The following is a 19,490-nucleotide window of genomic DNA, read 5'->3' on the forward strand; positions in this document are numbered from 1 at the left end:
TTTTTTAAGGACTACATATTAGAACTTAAAAAATTATTCTTCTTTTAGGTGAGATACTGACATGGTAATTACATATGGAAATATTCTTTCTTTGATATAACCTCAAGTATTTAAAATCACATCTCAGATATACTTTAAACAAAAAGAGTGAGATTAAACTAGCATGGCAAAATAGTAGTGGTTACGTGGTTATTAAAGCTGGATTATAGGCAGATGAAGGTTCCTGACATATTTTCTCTATTTCTGCAAAGACTTCAAACTTTTTGTACTAATTAATAATCACTCTCAAAAACTGCTCAATACATATAATTGACAAGTTTATTATCAAGAAACTTCAGGTTTTTTAAAAGATTGCATTGGCTTTACAAGACTGAAAGATGATCACCCAGGACAGGACAATATAAACAAGGATAATTAAAATATTAAATACTATCTAAATTAATAAAAGACCCTAATTCAAACTGTTAATTATAATCTTTGTGTCTTGTTAGAAGCAGCTGTACAGTTACCCTTCATGAAATTCACCTCACCAATTTATGAAGACTACAAAGGCTCACTGCAAACTCAATTATGTAACTTACAGTTATCAATGAGTTTTTGCAGTTAATCACGCACTATCACAGAAAGCCCCAAATCTTCTATACAGGGATTTGTTTCTTTAAAATGTATCTCAAGCATCTTTTAAAGTGCGAGCTACAATTTGCTATATTCTTAAAGAAAAAAGCTTCCAAAGGAAGTATGAGGCAGCTGTACGAGGCTGTCGAGAGTGGTTATATAACTAACCGAAGAGTTCCAGCAGCACCCCGCGAACTCTGTTTTAGTGTGGCAGTCTTCCCCTTTGTAGCTGGCGGCTCAGCTCTTCCTACACTACCAGCCAAACATGTATTCCATTGCTTTGGATACAAGACTTTCATCTTTTTTTGGTGTTTGTCTGTCAGAAATCACCTATCAAAAAAACACACATACGTAAAATTGTACAGTTATGGTTTTAGTGTCCGAGTCCATTCTACAGTTAACAGCTAATTTTAAACTACCAAACACTAAAATGGATTTGTAGCACTGAATTGTATAATTAAAGATTAAAACACAGGCTTAGTTAGAAGATCCATATGCTTTTAAGAATGGCAAAATTATACTCCTTTGGCGAAGCAAGGTGCATCTGCTGCCCAATTAGTAAAATGAACAAACACTAAAGCTACAGGAGATGAGGACTTTAAAATGATGATTAAAAGAAAAAAAAAACTAAAAGGAAAAATTAAGCCAGTTCTAGAATGATTCCCAAATTTCAAGGGAAGTCCAACTGCTCTACTAAAGTGTCTTATTTGCTGTCTTAGGACTTGTCTCTGTAGCTGGGCAAGTTTAGAACCCCTGGCTAATTAAGCAGGAGATAATTATATACTGAATGAGAGTCATAATATTTCTAGTATTCTTCAATAAACATAATGAACTTTTCCTTTAAGCTTTTTTGAAATGGTAAGTTTTGAAATGGGAGCTAGGCAATGTTTTCTTTTGATCACCAAAACTACTTCCAATCTAAGGTTCTTCATGTGTGATACCATCAGATTTAGTTATCAACTAATAGAGTTTTAACATTCTCTCACGCCAGAGATGTCCACAAGAAACTTTTTATGTATGCAAACGTAACTTAGAAAAAACTAAAATAACAACTCTCAAAATGTTTTTTAAAATGATAAAGATTTTTTTTTTTAATTCAAGATAAATTTCCACTGGCCAAAACTGTAATTTGTAAAATAGAAAATTTAAAAACACAAAGTTTATTGGTTTCATCAAGGTAATCAACTTCAATAGGAAATATTTAATGGCATTTAATTGCATACAAATCAACCCAATGAAAAAGTTAAACAAACACACTATGTACTGCAGCCTTTAAAGTATGTTCTTTATCCAATCCTTAAAATACCTGATAGTCACTAGTAGAAGCTTTGTATGCTGTAGCCAGAGGTCTCATGGTAGAAATCCGAGGAGCACTTCCAGGCTGGGTCGGTGTACCTAAGGTTTTGATTGGTGGTGTGAAGGCGAGAGATGGAGATGACAAAGCACACCTGTCACTGTTTTCCATGACGCTCTGGAGAAAGAAAGAACTTCTGTTTACTAACATAATACATCTTATTCACTACTACGTCCAAACAAAACATCATTAAAAGAAGCATACTTTATTTGATCTAATTCACCTTTCAAATAATTTTAGACTTGATAAAACAATACCTGCTTCTTAGCTAGCATGAGGTCTAATGCTCAAACAGAAATCTCACTTGAATGACCTCAAATATCTACTATCAACTCTCAAGAGTAAGACTCTCCTAACAAACACTATGGAGAAGGCGATGGCACCCCACTCCAGTACTTTTGCCTAGAAAATCCCATGGACAGAGGAGCCTGGTTGGCTGCAGTCCATGGGGTCGCTAAGAGTCGGACACAACTGAGCACCTACACTTTCACTTTTCACTTTCATGCATTGGAGAAGGAAATGGCAACCCACTCCAGTGTTCTTGCCTGGAGAATCCCAGGGACGGGGAAGCCTGGTGGGCTGCCGTCTATGGGGTTGCACAGAGTCAGACACGACTGAAGCAACTTAGCAGCAGCAGCAGCAGCAGCAGCAGCAACAAACACTATGAAATCAGTAAGAAAGACAAGAGAATTTTGGGGGAAGTAGAGATGGGTGGGGGATCAAAGTCCAGTGCTATTTTATACCCAGTAACCCCAAATTTTCCTCTAGCCTCTACGATGATCTGTTACAGCACAATGTAATAATTATACAACTACTCAGCAATCCTAGATTATAATAACAGGAGCCATGTCTAATTCATGCACTAATGTATATATATAAGTATCAAGCACAGTGCCTGGTAGGTAGAGGTTCACATATATTAAAGATGATCATGATTTTACAAGAAAATCATGATCTTTTTACAAAGAAAAGTTTAAAGTGTACTCAGTTTATTTAAAAGTATATAAATATACGTCTGTTTGTGTATATGTGAGTCACTCAGTCACGTCCAACTCAGTGCAACTCCATGGACGATAGCCCACCAAGCTCCTCTGTCCATGGAATTCTCCAGGCAAGAATACAAGAATGGGTAGCCTTTCCCTTCTCCAGGGGGATCTTTCTGACCCAGAGATCGAACCTGGATCTCCTGCACTGAACACAGATTCTTTACTAATTGAGCCATGAGGGAAGCCCCATATAAACATTTAGTATTATTTAAATATTTTAAAACAGAAATGACTAATAAAAGAGCTTCACCTTACAACAGCCAAGACATGGAAGCAACCTAAACGTCCACTGACAGAGGAATGGATAGAGATGTGACATATATATACAATGAAGTATTACTCAGCCATTAAAAATGATGTAATAATGCCATTTACAGCAACACAGACACCCCTTGAGATTGTCATACTAAGTAAGTCACATAGAGAAAGATAAATATCAAATGGTATCACCTATAAATGGAATTTTAAGATACAAATGAACTTAGAAAACAGAAAGATACTCACAGACTTAGAGAATCAACTTATGGTTGCTGGGATAAGGATGGGCAGAAGGGATCGTTACGGAGAGTGACATAACCACACTGATATATTTTAAATGGACAATCAACATGGACGGACCTACTATATAACATAGGGAACGCGCTCAATATTATGTAACAATTTAAATGTGCAAAGAATTTGAAAAAGAACAAATACATGTGTATGTATAACTGAATCACTTTGCTGTATACCTGAAACTATCACAATATTGTTAATCAACTATATTTCAATATAAAACAAAAAGTTAGGAACTTCCCTGGTGGTTCAGTGGCTACACTCTGCACTGCAAATGCAGAAGACTCAGGTTCAATCTCTGGTGTGGCAACTAGATCCCACATGCTGCAACCAAGACTTGGAACAGCCAAATAAATAAATATATTTTTTACGAAGTTTTAAAAAATATACATGTAAATAAATCTATTTGATATTACATTAAAAAAAAAGCTTCAGTCTTTCAAAAGGTAACCCTCAGTTACCGTTCAATGGCTTCCCTGGTGGCTCAGAGGTTAAAGCGTCTGCCTCCAATGCAGGAGACCCGGGTTCAATCCCTGGGTTGGAAGATCACCTGGAGAAGAAAACGGCAACCCACTCCAGTATTCTTGCCTGGAGAATCCCATGGACGGAGGAGCCTGGTGGGCTACAGTCCACAGGGTTGCAAAGAGTCAGACACAACTGAGCGACTTCACTTTCACTTTTCACCATTCCTATGGAATAGTTCATTCTGAAATAGCACCACTCCTTTAAAGTACTTGAATCTGACGTTGCTTTGCACCAAAAAGGGAATGGGTTAAAAGACCTAGAATGTAGGCCTCACCTTAACAACCCTGGGTAAGTTACCTAAGACCTCTTGACTACCTACAGAGTGAAGGGGTTAGGATATATTATGTCTAGAACATTGTGACTAAATATCATTGACTTATCATCAAAGAGTGCTATAACATCATCGATCACATTTTCAAAAACTAAGCAAAAGCAGCACAGTGAAGCAAAGTGACCCACCACCAATGTTAGTACTTAGTTCTGTGTTCTTCAGATAAATTAAGCTGTTTTCCTTACATCAGCAATAACTTACTTTATCTATACATGGTTTTACACCAATCATGATAGATTCTCCAAAAATTCTTCCATCTTTGCTTAAGGCTTTCCGGGCTTGCAGTTTAGATTGATAACGAATATGCATCCAATTTCCTGTGTTAGACATCTGCAAAAAATGAAGTTTTCTCTTAAATTAAAATATAAAGTATATAAAATTCAAATTTTCTATTAGAAAACAAACATACAAAAATAAATCTGCTTCTACTTTTTATCTGATGCCCTGTAAAAAGCTGTATACTAGAATTCAACAAAAATTCTATTTAAACAATTTCAGTATCTCGAATTCTTAAATCTCTTATATAAAGAATATGTGGCAAATATTCTCTACAAGCAAAGTAATTCTCAAAAGATAACTGTTTCTTACAAAAAGGTCTTATCTACACTTGCTATGAAATTTTTTTTAAACTGTATTCATCGATTTGATTTTTTTGTAGGAATTAAACAAGTCAATCTGTAGCAACAAAGAAAAGATTTGTTATTTATAATTTACTGTGCAAGGTAATTTAAAGAAAAAAAAAGCTCTCTGTAAAACTAAAGAAACTCTAAGAACTCAAAGTTAGAAATATCCTTTCGTTTACCCCAATAAAACAAGCTCAATTTGGAAAATTTGTCATAATCTTTTTTAAGAGACTGGTAACTATTTTTAAAAGGGGGGGAGCCTGAAACTCTCATTTATCTTCTCTATCTCTTTTTATCAAATACTATGCAACTTCCAGCCTGTCAGACTCCAACAGATATATCCTTTGAAAATTTTAAAAAAGAAAGAAAAACTTTTAAGACATTCAGCAGCAAATTCACAGGTTATCTTTCCTCAGCTTAAATCTTGAACTGAAAAGAATTAAGACTTACCACATGTTTTAAGATATTCCCATATTGTGCAAATTGTAATAATATATAGGAAGCAGATGCCTGAGGAAACCTAGGGAAAAAAAACTTGCCCAATCAACTTCAATAATGCTGAATGCAAATTAACTTACAAGTGTTTCAAGATAAACTCCCCCCAGCTGTCTAGTACATTAATAAGAGACCCTTGATCATTCTGCTTTCCTCTATTATTAGTTAAATCTATTCATTTGCCCATCACCCAAAAGCAAATTATGTTAAAATTAGTTCTGACTCAGCTACTTTTTTCCATCTCCAAATTCCACCCCTGAAATTTCTAAAATTCAAGTCACAGTTCTGCATATAACTTACTTTACGTGGGTATATGTATGTGCATACATGCTTGTTGAGGGGGGGGTGGAAATATACTACTATGGTTATTATAGAGCAAAGAACTTTACATTATACAGAGTCATATCGATACATATTAAGCACCACCTGAAAACTCAAATATGTGTTCCTGAAACAAAAACTCAGAACCAGAATCAATGGTAAACAATCAATTAAAAAGATGGCTACCAAAATTTTAAATGGCCTTATCTCTGTATGGAAAATTCTAAGTGATTTTTACTTTCTTCTTCATAAAGTGCTGAATGCCTTGACTAACACAATGAGATATAACTTTGATAGTTCAAATAATACAGCTATTTGCAACTTGAAAAACTGGAGTTTCCTTAACCAATAACTTCAATTATCTGGAGCTTGAATTAGAAACCTAAAGGAAAAAATGTGAGTCATAAAAATAAATAAGAAACTTCACATATTAAAATCTATGTGACTAAAATACTGCATTCAAGATTGGAAATTTATTTTATGTTATGTAAGTTTGGATATAAGGTTTCTAACTCCAAAGAAAACAACAAAAAAGTCAGGGTGACTGCAAAGCAGGACTAAAAAAATATCAAAACCAGAGAAACAATGTCTGCACTTGAGGAATAAAACATAAATCTAAGAGTCTAGGACCACTCTGAGGAGAAACAGTCCAATATTCTGTCAAAGAATCACCCTACTCAAGAGGGAGGGGAAAAATGTATACTTATGGCTGATTCAGCCATTGTACGGCAGAAACAAACCCAACACTGTTAAGAAACAGTCCTCCAATTAAATTTTTTTTAAAAAATCATTACCCTAAAACAATAAATGTTATTTCATGATGACCCTGAGTCAGAAGGAAAAAGTCAAATTATCAAAGGAAGAACATATATAATGTATTTTAGCTGTACTTTTTAGCTGCACTTCCCTATAACCAAAAGATGATATTTTATCCCTTAGAAGAAAATGTTTCCGTTCTTGCAATTAAACTCATAAGCAGGGTTACTAAAATATAAAAGCAACAGAAAATATATGGGTGGGAAAGGATAAGTCTTAAAAATGAAGGACTTACAGAAGTATAATACTTCAATTAATTTACCCAACTACTGAGGAAGCCTAAAAGTGACACCATTACTACTAAACTTGAAGAGGACACTTGAGTGGACAGATACATTCAAAAACAGACAGACAAGCACTTCATGAGAGAATACAAAAATTTAAACACAAACACAGAAAAAAAAAAAGCAGCAGCAGTCAGCCCAGTGGCTATGGACGTAGGGCTGAGTGTGGGCTTTCTGGAGAACAAGGAAGAGCAATATGACCCTGCTTTTTACCTAAACAGAATCAGCAACAACAACTCTCTCTGGAAGGTGACACAAAAAACAGGTGGCAGTAACTACCTCACAAGGAGAAAAACTGTAGCTGTCGGGGAAAAGGTAAGAAGGAAAACTTCACTATAATCTTACACATCCCTCTGAATTTAAATACACTGAATAAAGTACACTAATACTGTGTGCACTGTTCTTCCTTCAAGCTCTTAGGTTTTTGTATTTTTCACCCCAAAACTAAGTATAGTAATTAAGGTCCAGCAACAGTAGGACATCACACTTTCAGAAACGAACCTTACGTAGTACTGTATAAACAATCACAGCCTGAAAATAAAAAACCTGGGTTTTTGCTGAAGCTTTACTGATAACTAGATATAAAGTCTCTGAGTAAATCACTTAATCTGTCTACCCCTTCAGTTTTTCATCTGTTCATGATGCAGTATGATTTCTAAGATGCCTTAAAGTACTTTTTCTGGATCTAAAAACCTATTCAAATGCATCCAGGACTGTCATGCACAGTTTCTATTAATGTTCGATATTCTAGAGTTAGTAAGTACCAATCCTGTGACATAGTATGCATATATATACAAATACAATTCAAACTGTTAGTTCAAAACTGGTAAAGTCCAATATAAACACAGACACAATTTCAACAAAGGAAGGGGCTTTCTAAGTCTAGTGGTTCAACCCGCTTCCAATATTCAGCAAATATGCTGAAGAGAAAATAATTTAAGAAAAGGCAAACAGAAAAATGATGGAAAAACTATTAAAAATCAAAAAGCAATATACATGCTGAAATGTCAAGGGCTTCTCTTGTGGCTCAGCTGGTAAAGAACCTGCCTGCAATGCGGGAGACCTGGGTTCGATGCCTGGGTTGGGAAGATCCCCCGGAGAAGGGAAAGAAATGTCAAGAGAAGAAGAGAAGAAATGTCAAGGTGATATATATTGATGTCTGCAACTTACCCTGAAATGTACCAACAATAACAAAAAAGATGAATTTAGGTGAATCTAGGTAGAGAAATGAGTATCTGCTGTGCAACTATTTTAGTTTTTTTAAATATATTTGATAATATTCATTAGAAAACGTTGTTGCTTTAAAGGTAAATTATCTAGAAACCTTACCCGAACACAGTCACCCAAGTGTCATCAAGGTGATCTTCAGATGTCAGAGAATCTCCTTGAGTATAAAAAGGATCCAACTGGGCAGGAGATAACGTTGTCTTTCGGGGTTGACCAATGTTTGCAGGACTAAACACACTTTGCCCTATATTAGTATATTTAGTAGTTAGTTACCAATATAAACATTTTGGTTTATTTTAAATGAAAGTTTTAGTTTTAAATGGAAAAGTATATCAAAAGTTGGCAATTCCATAAATAATTCAAAATATACACTGTACCCAAATCATAATTATTCTGAAGGAGATCAGCCCTGGGATTTCTTTGGAAGGAATGATGTTAAAGCTGAAACTCCAGTACTTTGGCCACCTCATGCGAAGAGTTGACTCATCGGGAAAGACTCTGATGCTGGGAGGGATTGGGGGCAGGAGGAGAAGGGGACGACAGAGGATGAGATGGCTGGATGGCATCACTGACTCGATGGACTTGAGTCTGGGTGAACCCCGGGAGTTGGTGATGGACAGGGAGGCCTGGCGTGCTGTGATTCATGGGGTCACAAAGAGTTGGACATGACTGAGCGACTGAAGTGAACTGAACTGATACAATGAGAGGAAACCATTAAAATTTGAGTGTAACTTATGACTTTGCAAATATATTTATTACAAATTTCTAAATGTTTTATTAATTTCCAGTTAAACCTACACCAGAAGGATCTCCAGTCAACCTCAAGGACTTCTGTTGGACTCATCTTCCAAACCCACCACTTTCGTTATGGCACCTCTGCCTTAAAAATACTCTATTACTTCTCATTAGACAGTACAAAATCCAAATACCTTGGTCTCCACAATATCAGTTCAGTTCAGTTCAGTCACTCAGTCATATCTGCTCAGTGACCCCATGAAGGAGGTATGCCAGGCCTCCCTGTCTATCACCAACTCCCGGAGTCCACCCAAACCCATGTCCATCGAGTCAGTGATGCCATCCAACCATCTCATTCTCTGTCATCCCCTTCTCCTCCTGCCCTCAATCTTTCCCAGCATCAGGGTCTTTTCCAATGAGTCAGCTCTTTGCATCAAGTGGCCAAAGTATTGGAGTTTCAGCTTCAACATCAGTCCTTCCAATGAACACCCATGACCGATTTCCCTTAGGATGGACTGGTTGGATCTCCTTGCGGTCCAAGGGACTCTCAAAAGTCTTCTCCAACACCACAATTCAAAAGCATCGATATACTTCCAACCTTATTTTTCCAGTGTGCTCCTAAACAGTACTACCCTAGTCCCTAAGATGTGAATGCAGTTTTCTCTTATTCAGGATATTTCTATCTGAAATGTCTGATTCTATTTTTTCTTTTCTTATCCTTCAACAACTACAATTAATGAGTGCTTCATGTCCAATATGTCAAGCTAAACACTTTACATGTTCATTTTATTTCAGAAGTTCTGTCCTATTAAGACCACTTATTTCTGAGAAGCAGAGACTTTAAATGTATGCTAAGGACATTCCAGGTATTAAAGATACAAAAAGTGACCAAGTTAGACCAAAGGGAGGAAAAAAAATCTCTAACAGAGCTTAAATTCTCATGGAAGAGAGACAAGCAAATACCTAGTATGTTAGAAAACAAAATCCTGTAAGAAAAAAATCATAATGCAGAGAAGAGTGATAAGGAATACATATGCAGATACATATTCCAAAATACATAAGGAACTCATACAATTCAACAGCAAAAAGCAAACAAAACAAAACCAATCCAATTAAAAAAAAAAAAAAAATGGAAAGAGGAACTCAACAGACATTTTCCCAAAGACATACAAATGTCCACAGGTACAAAGACAGGTGCTCAATATCACTAATCATTAGGAAAATGCTTATCAAAACCAGAATGAGATATCTCATGGCTATTCATCAATGGCTATCATTTAAAAAAAAAAAAGAGATAAGGATAAGGACTTAGAGAAAAGGGAATCCTTATACACTGCTGGTGGGAATACAAGTTGGTACACACACTATGAAAAACAGTATAGAGGGTTCTCAAAAAAATTAAAAATAGAGCTACATATGATCCAGCAATCCCACTTCTGAGCATATAGCCCAGGAAAATGAAAGTAGGATCTCAGATATCTACACTCCCATGTTCACTGAAGCACTATTCACAACAGCCAAGATACGGATACAAAATAAAGGTCCATCAGTAGATAGATGGATAAAGATGTGCTACGTAAGTCCAACGAAATGTCAGTCAGCCATTTAAAAGAACGAAGTCCTGCCATTTGCGACAATATGGATGGACCTTGAGTGCATGACATTCAAGATGGTAAGTGAAAGAAGTCAGACCAATACTGTATCACCCCATTTATATGGGAGTGTAAAAGCGCAGAACTCACAGCAGTGGTTACCAGGGACTTGGGGATAGGGGATAAGGGGAGTTGTTCTGGTCAAAGGGTACAGTTGAATAAGCTCTGGGGATTTAAGTACAGCATGCTGATTATCACTAATAATACCAGATTACATACTTAAAAGCTGCTAAGAGAATAGAGTTTTCTCACCACAAAAAAAAAAAAAGAAATGGTAATTAAGTAATATGATGAAGTGTCAGCAAACACTAGGATCATTTTGTAATATATCAGTGTAGCAAATCAGCACATAGTATACAATTTAAACTTGACTGTCAATGATAGCTCAATAATTCTGTAATGTTAGTTTCCCTCTATTATATTATATCCATCAATTAACCTGGAACAGTAGACTTAAACGTTACTTCAAGAATCAAATGGAACATTAGAAAGATAAGAACTCACAAAAGTTAACTATTTTAACAAGATATAAATTCAATACTATGAATGATGTACTTGGTACAATTATTATTTTACATCAACAGCACAAACATATTCAGAGCCAAATCTAAAATAAGACTTCCAAGAATGATCTCCATTCTCTCGCCTCCAAGCAGTATTAAACCAAAACTACAGCCTCAACAGAATTAAAAGTCAAAGGCATCAATAAAGTAAAAACTGCAATGTAACAATGTGATTTAACTAAAGAGGAAAAATATGACCATTTACAAATTTCAAAGTTCTTAATTCTTTATGCCATGCAACTTGAATTCCCTTACATCATCTGGACTCAAGTTTAGAAACCAGAATTAATCTAATTTAACACATTAATATAGCCTTTCCTTATGGAAAAAAGTAAATAATTTCAGATCACCTCAGATCTGCTAGGCTAATTAAGAAATCTATTTAATCAAAACACTATCCTAGCCCCTACTAGAAAATAAGAGATGCTCAAAACTGATTCTCTTATGTTCAGTTGTCAAGAAATCAGGCTAAAAACAATTTAGCAACCAGAAACTTGACAAATATTTAAATATTTTTACAACAGTAATCAAGCAAAAGAAGGTATGGAACAGTTATTATTAACTCTAGAGAAAACAAAAGGATATCCAAGAAGGACATGGAATTCTAGTATATTACATGGTTCAGTCTATAGATGTGCCTAATTTTAAAATTAAATTCATGCTTAAGAGAGACAATACAAAGTAAATAACTTAAAGAATGTTAAACTGCACAGGATGCTAAAATACATTTGGTAACTTTTCTTTTTCCTAGCAATTCTTCTTTTCTTCCTCATCACAGAGGCATTTAATAGGTATAAAATATTGAAAAAAATAAAAAATAAAAAAATAAAATATTTCTAAAATAAGCCTGATTTAAAATGAGACACCCTACTTTAATAAGTGAGCTAATCAACTTATCAACTTTCCTGCTAGGAAATATGAAGAAGCACACAAAGAGACAGTGCACTCAGTCGTGTCCGACTCTTGCGACCCCATTGACTGGAGCCCGCCAGGCTCCTCCATCCATGGGATTCTCCAGGCAAGAATACTGAAGTGGGTTGCCATTTCCTTCTCCAGGGGATATTCCCGACCCGGGAATCGAACCCAGGTCTCCAGCATTGCAGGCAGATTCTTTACCGACTGGGGGGGTGGGGTGAGGAGTGGGGTATAAGAACAAGAAAGCAAATAGAACAGGGTCAAAAAGTGGAATGATTAAGATTAATGGGGGCTCTAACCCGATCCATTCTGCCATGGCTCCCTGGCCCTCGCAGGCTCTCAACAATCACATGAGATTTTAGGAATGCACCACACAGAATTGATTAGTGAAAGGATATACCACATAGAACTGATTTGTTAAATATCACCCCTCCCTTACCCTCTGCCTCCAACATACTCCCTAGAGTACTACAGGCAGGGAAGACCTAAATAAACTATTGGGAGGAATCCCTAACACTTTTCCAGAGTAGAAAACAAAAGATAACCTTAAATAAGTTTAGTTCTTACTACAAAGACATGCCTTTAACACAATAAAAGAGATAGTAAAAAGGCATTTTAGTATAAAATCTAAAGCCAATTCAAAAATTTTATGTCCTGTATTACCATTATGAAGGTACAATTTAGCTTTGCTATATCATATATATAACCTTCAAGGAAGAAATTAAATGAAGGATAAAATAAGACAACCATTATGACCTTTAAAAATAAATCAAAATTAAGTCTCAAATAAGCAATCTAATTTTTGCCTCATCAACTACTCTGAAAAACATAAATCACTTATACATAATCTAAAACTATGTACATAACTTTAGCATAATTGCCCCCCACCTTGTTACTGTTTCATTGGTCCAGTAATTTTACTTCTTCCTTTCAATCAGACTTCTGGTACCTGCAAGCAATGCTTTGTATAATGAAAAAGTGTGCCTATCAAACCACATCAAATTGTGTCTCCCTTGGTAAATCATTACTCAGTCTTAAGATCAGACTGGAAGTGGAAGGCAAAAGAACTTATTACCTTTTATGAAAATGTCTTCAATGAAAGACCAGATTCCATTATTTCAAAACAGACCACTAACCTAAATGAAAATAAGAGACAGAAAGAGTGGGAAATTTTAAATAGATACATGGGATATGAAACTTGGGAGAAAAAGAGGTCCCTGGCAGTGCTGCTACCTTCTTAGCATGAAACAATGTAGGACAACATGTACAAAGCATTTGGTCTCAGTCCAAAGAGATGTTTGGCCTTTCCAGGTTCCCGGGAGATAACCCCTACACCCTAGGAAATTTCCCCAGCCAGGAGAGTGTTTCTGTTATTTGTGGCAGGCCCCTCAACCTCAAGTGAGCCTGACAGTTCATGCTAACAAGGTGACTTTTAGTGAAGTCGGTCATGCCATAATGACCACCCATAAAGACCATTCATGTTAAAGGTCACCTCTGGGCAGAAGAAGGGATGGAGATTGAGTTTTGCCACTTGATCGATGATGCAATCATTTTTATGTGATGAAACTCCAATGGAAACTCAAGGCATGGAGGCTCCGTGAGCTTCCCTGCTTGCCAATACCCTGGGCATAGTGCATGTGTCAATGCCAAGAGGATAACACATCACGGCTCTTGCTTGGAACAGTCCCAGACTTCAGCCTACATAGATCTTTCTTTAGAAGGTTCTAATCTGTATCTTTTCTATAATAAAACTAACTGTAAGCATTGCACTTTCAGTGGATCCTCAATCTGTCTAGTGAATTATCAGACCTTCGAGTGGGCTTGGGAAAGCCTGAATTTGCAGCCAGCAAGTCTGAAATGAAAGTGGCCCTGGGGACCCCTAAACTTACAGTCAGCACCTGAAGATACAGCAGTCTTGCAGGGACTGTATGCTCAGACTTGCAGTTTGACAAACGCATTGTACCCAGATGAATATAACAATATCCAAAATAGTACGACGAACTGAACACCAATATTCATCTCCAGCATTTGTCAGGTACCTAATGACAATCACTCTGGGAAGTCCAAGGTTTTGGAGACCACAGAAGGTGTGAAACAGACTCCTGGTTGAAATCAAGGAAAACTAGTTTAAGAGAGTATATAATAAGGGATGAAAAGGCAAGGCCTTCCTCATCTTGTGCAGCTACTCCACCCCCAAAACACCAAGGTGTTAGTCCCCAAGGAAAAGAAACGTCAATACCTCAGGACTATGGCACCCCACTCCAGTACTCTTGCCTGGAAAATCCCAGGGATGGGGGAGCCTGGTCGGCTGCCGTCTATGGGATCGCACAGAGTTGGACATGACTGAAGTGACTTAGCAGCAGCAGCAGCAGGTGGGTCCCAGTCACAGTGGAGAATAACTATGTAAGAGACTAAGTGAAAATCTGCATATTGAAAAGAAGACTTCTCCCTTTCTACATTCAGAACAGCAGCTTAGACATTAATACCGAATATTAAAGAATTTTTCTTTGGGAAATTTAAGAGAAAGGACCTATATATACTGAAATCAGATATTTTTCCAACAAAAATTTATCTAACTGTCCAATGCTCCTACAGCAAAGCCCAAAAAGAGGCAGAATAACCTCTCTCCACTAATTTCCCCCTTCCTACCATTGTCAACACACACACACACACACAGACTCCAAGTAGCTATTTAGTGCCTCATTCAATATATATGTCTTCACTAAGAAAAGGTATACGAGTTAAAAAAAAAAGAAAGAAAAAGGAGAGAGGAAAAAAAAAAAGATCTAGAAGGAAACAGTATGAACAGGAATAAAAGTCCAATGTGAACTTCACTGGTAAGTTATTTTAACCATGAAACAAGACAGGATGCTACATTTTAAATACTTTAAGAGAACAGCACCAAAAAAGATCATTGAATATTAAAATATCAAAATAAATTATTAGATGCACTGGAAATTGAGATTATGGACATCTTTCAGAAAGTATAATACAGATATACAAGACACTCTAACATAGAAAAAGTAGAAACTTAGAAATCTCAGCAGCACTCACAAACAGAAGAAATTCCAGAGAGATAGAGAACACAGAAAACAGTGGGAAAGCTATTATCAAATATAAGGAAGTTTGCCAAAACCCAGGCTAAGTGTCTGGATTTAAAGGATCCACCAACTCCCCAGAAAGATAAAGTCCCAGACCAAGGCAGATTTGTGAAACTGAAAACACTAACCATACAGAGACCTTAAATTTTTTGAAACCAAGCCCCTACAACAGCTTAGGAACCATCACTGTGTCTGACTTCTGCAGAACACTGGAAGCCAGAAGACAAAGGAATGATGCCTCCAAAATTCCAATCTAGAACTCTATACTTGGCCAAACAAGCAACCCACTTACAAGGAAGGTAAAAAGCATTTCAAACTCAAGGTCTTAAAGTTTATTTCCCATGTAAGTTTTCCTAGAAAGGTACTCAAATATGTCCTTCACCAAAATGAGATAATAAACTAAGAAAACATGTTAACTAGGAAAAATAGAGCAACTCTAGAAACTTGCTAAGGCAAATCCTGAGATAAGAGCTGTACATCAAGCTAATATAGGAAACAGCCAGAAGAGAAGCTGAGAATTAGAAGTTCTCAGTTTAAAACAAACAAAAATGAAACTATGAGCATTTTTAAAAAGACACAGCAGCAGAACAGTTGCTTAAAGGAAGCAAATGGCACATAGAAAATTAGACAAATGGAAAAAAGAAACAACTATTAAGAAAAATTAAAATTTTACAGGAAGGATAAATTATAATATACTACTTGATGCAACACTAAACAGCACTTATATAATCATAGTAATATAAAACAGACAAAGGAATAAAGTTTGATATATTTCAATTATATTCAGATAATGCAGGGGAGATAATTATCTTCAATTACCTTAAGATAAATATAGCAACTTTAAAAATGAAAATCAAGAATTAGCAATATAATTATATACAGCCAACTAAGTAATGGCCCTCCAGGATGGCTACATCCTAATCCCCAGAACACATAGCAAAAGAGATTATGCATTTAGGATTAAGGATCCTGAGATGGGAAGACTATCGAAGATTATTCAGGTGGACCCCCAATACATCCACCAGTGTCCTCACAAGAGATGTAATGTGATGATGGAAAAAGACTGGAGTGATACAGTACACTTTTAAGTTGAAAGAAGGGACCACAAACCAAAGAATATAGGTAACCACTAGAAACTGGAAAACACAAAACCAAAAAGCAGGGGAATGGATCCTCTCTAGGGCCTCCAGAGGTAACCAGTCTTACCAACACCTTGACTGTAGCTCAATGAAACTGACTTTGGACTTCTGACTTCTAGAACTACAAGAAAATAAATCCAAACTGTTGTAAGTCACTGAACTTGTGGTAATATGTCATAGTGACAACAGATAGCTAATACAGCAACTTATTCAGGTAAGGGAAGCTAAATTCCAAAAGGAATAGCTCTAAGATCTGGACATGCTAGTTCTGGAGGAATAAAGCTAAAGACTGCAGCATTTCATTATAGTACTGCATCTAAGTACTATGTGCTATTTTTAAACAATCTGCAATTATTACTTTGACTAAAACATAAGATATTATCCCACTAAAATTAGAGACCAATCAATGGTACTATGACTATTTTGCCATGAAACTAAATAAATTTTGGTGATTAATTTTAAAAAGTTAATGCCACAGGCAGAAAAATGGTCCCCCAAAGATGTCTGTGTCCTAATACCCAGGAGTTGTGAATATGTTACATTTACATGGTAAAGAGAAATTAAGGATGCTATGGAATTAAGATTGCTAATCATCTCATCTTACACAAGAAGATTATGCTGGACTAATAGAATGAACCCAACAGAATCACAAAGGTCCTTAAATTACAAGGGGAAACAAATGATGTGAAATAAAGGCTCAACTAACCACTGCAGGCTTTGAAGTTGGTAAAAATGCATGAGCCAAGAAATATGGGCAGTTCTAAAAGCTGGAAAAGAGAAGAAAACAAGATTCTCCCCTAGCACCTCCACAAAAGAATGGAGTCCTACTAATACTCTGACTTTAGCCCACTGAGACCTATTCCAGATTTCTGACTTCCAGAATTTTGAAATAATAAATGAGTTATTTGAAACCACTATAATCTGTGATAATCTGTGTCAGCAGCAATAAGAAACTAATATAATCTAGATTAAGGCTAATTTTACTCAATATATGAAAGAAAAACTATGCCACACCAAGTTGGACACAAATATTCCAATCATCAGTGTGGGATGTCATTGCCTCAAAAGACTATATACATATAGGAGTTTCCTCTGTCTACTGTAACAAACTACCACAGACTGAGTGGCTTAAAACAGCAGAAATTTATTCTCTCTTAAAGTTCTGGAAACCAAAAGTCTAAGAACAAGTTTTCAGCAGAGTCTAACACCTGCTGAAGGCCAGCAATCAAAGAATTCCTTGCCTGCTGGCTCCTGTAGCTTCCAGAGACGCTGGTGACTTTTGTGTTAGAGAACACAAAGGTCCTCGCCATTTAAGGACCTTTGTGATTCTGTTGGGTTCACTCTATTAGTCCAGCATAATCTTCTTGTGTAAGATGAGATGATTAGCGATCTTAATTCCATAGCATCCTTAATTTCTCTTTACCATGTAAATGTAACATATTCACAACTCCTGGGTATTATTAGGACACAGACATCTTTGGGGGACCATTTTTCTGCCTGTGGCATTAACTTTTTAAAATTAATCACTAAAATTTATTTAGTTTCATGCTACAATACTTCAATGTTTGCCTCACTTCATATCACCTTCTCCTCTGTATTATCTCTCCTGTCTGTGCCAAATTTCTCTGTGCCGCTAAGAAAACCTGTGATTGGATTTAGGGCACACTTACATCCAGGTAATAACCAGGACTATCTTCCCCTCTTTTCCTCTCTCCTTAACTGTCCACTCTCCTTGAGAGATACCCCTCTCAAGATCCTTAAATTAATATGTTTTGGCCACAAAAAGCAGTACTCAGGGTTCCAGGAGTTAGAATGTGAACATGTCATTTTGGGGGCCACCATTCAACTCACTACAACTTACATCCATCTATCCATTCAGTCAACCAACATTTACTGATGTCCCTTTATACCCAGGTCTGTGATAGGTAAACAATGAAGGTATATAGAAGGAATCTCTGTCCTAAAGATCATAACCCAGTAATGGAGTAAGATAAGAGCCTAGCAGAGAGAGTTCTACAGGCTCACACTCAAGGAACAGCTAACCCAGATCAGACAAAGAAGTGTCAGGGAAAAGCTACTCACAGAAAAATTAGTCCTTTATCTGCTCTTCTAGGAACACTATTAGAATTCTGAGTTCCTGGCATCAACAAAAGCAGCCAAAAATGGCTATAATCTAAACATCATACTTAATCTGTTAACAGTATGCTAACACAAATAAGGATTTTAGCTCAGTACATATAAATGCTATACTACTTGCAAAGGCTGACAAGTAAATGAAAGAACTTCTCAAGAAAAAAAATTTTTTAATTAAAAATAGGATGAAAAATAGAGGAACACTTAAATAGCAGCAGAAGAAAACTGATCTGTGAGGATGGGGAAAGATAGGGCAAACATTCAGTATTCTTTACCAGAGGCCATAATGATTAAAAAGTTTCTGAAATTCTTTAATCTTGATTACCTACTTTGTTGTATGACCAAGGTTTTCCTGCACCAGAAATAATATTTTAAAAGAGATCTTTAACCTCAGTTATAGAATTAAACGGAGAAGGCAATGGCACCCCACTCCAGTACTCTTGCCTGGAAAATCCCATAGATGGAGGAGCCTGGTAGGCTGCAGTCCATGGGGTCACTAAGAGTCGGACACGACTGAGCGACTTCACTTTCACTTTTCACTTCCATGCATTGGAGAAGGAAATGGCAACCCACTCCAGTGTTCTTGCCTGGAGAATCCCAGGGTTGGGGGAGCCTGGTGGGCTGCCGTGTCTGGGGTCGCACAGAGTTGGACACGACTGAAGTGACGCAGCAGCAGCAGCAGCAGCAGAGAGTTAAAAACTAACCAAAATCTCCTTATTAGATACAAGTTCAGTTCAGTTCAGTCGCTCAGTCATGTCCAATTCTTTGCAACCTCATGGACTGCAACATGCCAGGCCTCCCTGTCCATCACCAACTCCCGGAGCTGTAAACTCATGTATACAATGCCATGCTAAGTCACTTCAGTCGTGTCCGACCCCGTGCGACCCCATAGACGGCAGCCCACCAGGCTCCCTGGGATTCTCCAGGCAAGAACACTGGAGTGGGTTGCCATTGCCTTCTCCAATGCATGAACGTGAAAAGTGAAAGGAAAGTCGCTCAGTCGTGTCCGACTCTTAGCAACCCCATGGACTGCAGCCTACCAGGCTCCTCCATCCATGGG

General features: G+C 36.8%; 1 protein-coding gene across 1 annotated transcript in view; it reads right to left on the reverse strand.

Annotated features, from left to right (window-relative positions):
* Nucleotides 1–300: 300 nt before the first annotated feature.
* Nucleotides 301–19,490, reverse strand: part of NUP35 (nucleoporin 35) — a 32,104-nt gene continuing 12,914 nt past the window's right edge. Inside the window, exons 5-9 of the mRNA XM_006071785.4 lie at nt 8,295–8,436; nt 5,500–5,569; nt 4,628–4,756; nt 1,922–2,086; nt 301–945 (exon numbers count right to left, since the gene is read on the reverse strand). Coding sequence (XP_006071847.3) covers nt 868–945; nt 1,922–2,086; nt 4,628–4,756; nt 5,500–5,569; nt 8,295–8,436 — 584 coding nt within the window. The 3' untranslated portion in view covers nt 301–867. The remainder of the gene's footprint in view (nt 946–1,921; nt 2,087–4,627; nt 4,757–5,499; nt 5,570–8,294; nt 8,437–19,490) is intronic.

Source organism: Bubalus bubalis, chromosome 2 (genome assembly GCF_019923935.1).
Source record: "Bubalus bubalis isolate 160015118507 breed Murrah chromosome 2, NDDB_SH_1, whole genome shotgun sequence".
NCBI lineage: Eukaryota > Metazoa > Chordata > Mammalia > Artiodactyla > Bovidae > Bubalus > Bubalus bubalis.